Raw genomic sequence first — 5,403 nt, 5'->3', positions numbered from 1 at the left:
TATAGCTTTGCGCGAAATTCCAAACAAACAAACCTTCTTACCACTGTTTTACTCTACACAAACGGTTGTAACGATAAAAGACTGCCAGAGTTACGAAGATCAAACCTACATTTACGATAACAGTAACAATAGTAAAATAATACAATCGGCATTATTAATAATAAACAATGGCAAAATTAAACTTGTTTACACTTCTTTGTTCAGTATTTTGAAAACTAACAAGACTTACCCGTTATCTTTGAGCGAAGACTTTCGACTATATATTTATAACTGTTTAATTCACAATACCCATGCTTTGTTTGTTTGCTTCTTGTTAATCGCAAATCTGGACAATGGACTATCTGCACCGTGCCCAACTGAGGGATTGAATCCCGAATTTTAGCGTTAAAAGCCATCAAGTTTTTGTAGAACGGTGGAGATAAAATCTGCGACAAACATAATTTATCCGACATTTAAAAAAGGTAAATATTTGGCTGAACTTCAAGGGAGCTAACGAAGGCACCTTCTGTCATCGCCCGACTGTATTATCTTACCCATTCCGCGAAGATAAAGAGTGCAATACCAAAACTAATATCGAAACGTTCAAGCCCAGCTATTTACAATATGTTTGACATAATCTTGGTATCTCCATTAGCAAGAAATGTGAAACACATAACACGGTAATCGTTATGTTCCCTCTACACTCAAAGATCTGTTTGATTAAGGGTTGTTTACTGGACAAGTTATACGATATATGAAACCTCGTGTGATAAGAAAAAACGCAAATCAATGTTTACTACCGATACTCTCTGTTATTCACTATTATAACGGAAATATCTTATTAATGTTTTATTCAAAACCGCACTCTGTAATAACCTGTGTCTACCATCTACAATTCAATACTCTCAACAATATAAAAACCAGTGTTTAAATTATATACACTAATTCTAGAAAAGAGAATTTTTAATTTAATTTAATTTTTTTTCCCCTATATTTCGTTTCACTGGGAGGGGAGTGGAGGCGTAGCATAACTCGTACGTAACAGTGAAAAGTTAACCTATAAGTCGAAATAAACAGAGATACTGGAAGTTGTTTATGCTTGTAAAGAATTAAAAAAATGGTTCCTGTTTCGAATTCGAAAACACAAGATCGGTAGGGAGATAGGAGTTTTAATTTTTTTTTAGTCGAACGTTACAATATTTATCTGAAGAAATCCGTTAGGCCTATTTTTTACCGTCGATCCTAGAAATGTGTTCTGTACTTTTATTCCAGTAAGGGACAAAAAATCATTTTAATTGAGGAGGGTTCGACTTTTAAAAAATTACAAACCCTTATCTACCTATCTTATGTTTTCGGTATTGAAATCGAAACCACGCTTCTTTTTTCTTTTTAGTTCTTTACAAGGAAAAACAACAACAACAACTTACAAATATCTTTAATCTTATAGGTTAACTTTACACTGTTACGTACGATTTAAGCTCCACCTTCGCTCCCCTCTCAGTGAAACGAAATATACGAACGTCCTTAATGAAAAATTCTCTTTGTCAGAATTAGTGAAATCATTATTCTCACGGTACAACATTTCACATAATTTTAAAGCATGTAAAACGCTTATATTTCGAATATCTCTTCAATATTTTTAAGCCTAATTTTGTTTGTTGTGTAAAGCAAACATCAATGATTTATCTTTGCTCTGCCTTCCGCATGTATTGAAACCATCACACGTACCGTTCAGCCACTAGGGGGCTTTAAGCAGTTTACAAAATGTAAAGCGATACAGCATTGTTTAAAAATTTTAACAACATCAAATAAATAATGGACATCTAATAGGCCGCCTGGATGTATAATATTATGTGTATGTTTTTAGTTCAAAGATGGTACTATATCGTATCTGAAGGACATTGTAAAAAAATCACGATGTTTTCAGTTTCACGCACGTACGCAGGGGGAGGGGTCGATGGGGTTCGGCCTAACCCCCTAATTTTGTTATGTAAAACAAATTATGCTTATAAGGCTATAGCGTAGCTTCTTATGGCATTTAACGTTTCCTACATAGTCCAAATTTAATCTCATACTACCCATTTCTTAGAAATTGTCTGTGGCCCAGATTTCCTTAGTATTAACATGCTTTTTGTGTTTCGCACAATATGTGTTGGCTTTTGATCTCACAGATTAGCAACCCCTTTCAAACAATATGCGGACGGGCCTGAGTTTAGTCATAACTTCACAGCTTGTTGATCAATTTCAAACAGTTGGCCAGTTCTCTTCATCTACATAATGTTTCCACGATACAAATATATTAGCAACGTGTCGTATAGATAAAGAATAATTTATATAATCACTAAACTTCCTTTATCTTAATTATTTCTTGACGTTTGTTATTGACGAACAATGATAGTTGACAAAATAAAGAGCATTAGCTTAAACACGTTTACAATCAGTAAAAAAATATAACACCAACAGTTTGTCAGGATATAAAAAGAAAAATATATATTGATCGGACGTAGTGTCTACTAGCACTAAGAAATGTAATTATCTGTAATAATATTTTTCGTTGAACAGGTGTTCCCAAAAATGGGTGTTGCCTTATTTAGTAAAGAACGGTTTGTACCTACTGCATTATGACGCAAGTTTGACACCATTTACTGTATCGAGAAAGACAGAGAAATATCTGTTTCACTGGGGTGGAGAATGGGGGGGGGGGCGAGAAACTGTTAGTAGAGTTTCACAAACGGAGATCGAGGTCTATCGGTGTCCCAGAACGTGCCTGACAACATTGTATGTACCGTAACAACTATGTACACTTTGCTAAAGGGAACCATGGGAGGCTTTTCGTACAGGTGCATACCCTTCTAGTCCAGTAAATTCAATGTGAATTTTTTTTAACATCGTTTCTTAATTAATGTAATGTTGGCAAGTTAAAACCAAAAAAAAAAAAAACTTAAACATACTATGTAAAGGTACCTTAAGTAACAGAAACGTGCCCGTGTTATTGTACAGCGTTAACGAGTAATATAAAGTTGCAATAGTTAATATTGTTTGTGTGTGTGTGTGTGGGCGTGCATGCGCGTTATGCTTAAGGAGGAAAAATCTTAAATCGTAAGCAGGTAACCAGAATCGCTGAAGAAAGTTTAATTTGTATAGATGACAAAAAAGTAAAAGACAGCCAAAACAATAATACAGCTTGAAAATGCATTTTAGGTTTAAATATTTCTAGAGCCATCACGAAGAACATATTATTATTATTACAGTTTTTATATTGGGTGATGATAATCGTCACAATGGATAAATGTTTGTTGACATTTAAATTATAAAGTTTATCATAGTTCTGAAACTCAGAATGAGAGAAATTTCGGACACTGTGATGGTGTATATTTCACTAGAAGAATGTTTTCAAGTACCAAGGATAAGAACATTAGCCATACCATTGTAGTGTTATAAACTTAAAACACTATGTTCCCCCAGAGGAATGTTTTCAATTGCCAAGGATAAGAACATTAGCCATACCATTGTAGTGTTATAAACTTAAAACAGTATGTTTCACCAGAGGAATGTTTTCAAGTACCAAGGATAAGAACATTAGCCATACCATTGTAGTGTTATAAACTTAAAACACTATGTTTCACCAGAGGAATGTTTTCAAGTACCAAGGATAAGAACATTAGCCATACCATTGTAGTGTTATAAACTTAAAACAGTATGTTTCACCAGAGGAATGTTTTGTCAATACCAAAGATAAGAAGATTTGGGTTTATTCAGAGCGCTATCACAGAAATATTTTGAAACTACTTACTATGTAATCCATTTACCAAGTGATTAGATGAATACAGATGTACAAATCACGTGTAAACGTGTTAGATCATCGTACACAATGCAAAGGAATATAATAATTAAAAATGACTCCTTTCTTCGCTGTTTGTTGTTGTTGTCATAATCTGTTATCGTACTTGTACGCTAAAACTATCTACCTAAACAAAAGTAAAGTCATGTTTTAACTGCCCAACCCTATAGTGAATATTACTTTAAAAAAAAGATCTGGATTAGTTTTTTTGACTACAATAGTGACCAGTCGTTTCCAACTTTTCTTTATTATGTTCACCTAAAATTTATCTATTATATATATATACACATACACACATATATATACAAATAATAAGACAGTTTTTAATTTACGTGAATCAGCTACAATCACTATTCATATTACTTACATCGGTCAGACATCTTGGTACAATGGGTTTCAAGTACACGTGCAAAGGTTCTGAGCACGAGAGTAATATTATAATAGTTCATGTTTTCTGACGTAGAAAAGTATCGAAGCAGGTTTGAATCCCGTGAATTGTTGATACAACTAAGAAGAACGATCCCGTTGATTGATACTAAACATCTGTAGGAAACAACGACTTTAATCCTTGCCACATCGTTATCGTTCCTCGATCGACACCTGTCTCGGTCATGGCCAATAAAAGTTTTCAGCCTTTAGATACTGATTACATGAGTTTCACTTGACTTCGGGAAAAGCGTTGTGCTGGTGAAGTCGCTGTCCTGCTGCCCCATATTCGTGACTACTTACGAACATTGGCTTACAGAGATGCAACGACCCACTTCCCACAACAGACCTATTTTCCTACCTCTCGCTAATACGGGGTCAGCCACCGTATCTCGTGCTCTGGAGCGGCTGGAAATCGCCCGCTTGTAACACCTTTCTCCCAGATTGGATGACATGTTTTACACATGTCTTTTATCAAAACCTACATACTAAATATAACCCAATTAGTTATTTTGAAAATGACCATTCTGAGCTGTATCTGAAGTTATTGTTTTCTGCCAATAGAGAGCTCTCATGGCTGGAAACAAAAATCGCCTGTTTCACGGGAGTATCGCTTGGAAGTTTCTCACGAAATACTTAAGATAACAACTATATATATTAGGTCGTCAAGAAATTAATGTCGTTTTTTTTTAGATGAAAAAACCCAAACAACTTATACACATTTGCATACGTTTTCCCCATTAAGATGGTGTTGCAGCGAACGAAAAACATGGTAATCTGATGGTGCCATATCTGGAGAATATGGTGGTGGGTGGAAGAGAACTCCCCAACCCGACTCCATAATCTTGTGTTGCGTCAAACGTGCCACATCTGGACGTGCATTATCGTGGAGAAGAACACCTTTCCGATTGACGAGTGAAGGGCGTTTCTGATGAAGGGCTTGATTTAAACGTTCCAGTTGCGGTCTAGGTCTAAGTCATAGTTTTTGGCGTTTAATATCCGCATAGAGAATCCATTTTTCATCACCGGTGACAATTCTGTCCAAAAATGGTTCACGCGCCAGAAGAGATGAAGCAACGTTCGCACGTGGGAAACGATGATCATCGGAGAGTTCGTGAGGCACTCAAACACCTTCTTTATGGAGTTTCCCCATATTC

General features: G+C 35.5%; 1 protein-coding gene across 4 annotated transcripts in view; it reads right to left on the bottom strand.

The window, feature by feature from the left end:
* Positions 1-5,403, bottom strand: part of LOC106459985 (hormone receptor 4-like) — an 87,348-nt gene that overhangs the window by 67,387 nt on the left and 14,558 nt on the right. The window contains exon 1 of one of the 4 annotated variants that reach the window (XM_022386576.1): positions 230-550. The exons of 2 other annotated variants lie outside the window; for them this stretch is intronic. In XM_022386576.1, coding sequence (XP_022242284.1) covers positions 230-452 — 223 coding nt within the window. In that variant the 5' untranslated portion in view covers positions 453-550. Of the gene's footprint in view, positions 1-229; positions 551-5,403 lie in introns of those variants that run through there. One more of the 4 variants, XM_022386577.1, reaches the window with a different exon arrangement.

The sequence above is a fragment of the Limulus polyphemus genome, unplaced genomic scaffold (genome assembly GCF_000517525.1).
Source record: "Limulus polyphemus unplaced genomic scaffold, Limulus_polyphemus-2.1.2 Scaffold690, whole genome shotgun sequence".
Classification (NCBI taxonomy): Eukaryota; Metazoa; Arthropoda; class Merostomata; order Xiphosura; family Limulidae; genus Limulus; species Limulus polyphemus.
This window is presented reverse-complemented; position numbering and strand designations above follow the sequence as displayed.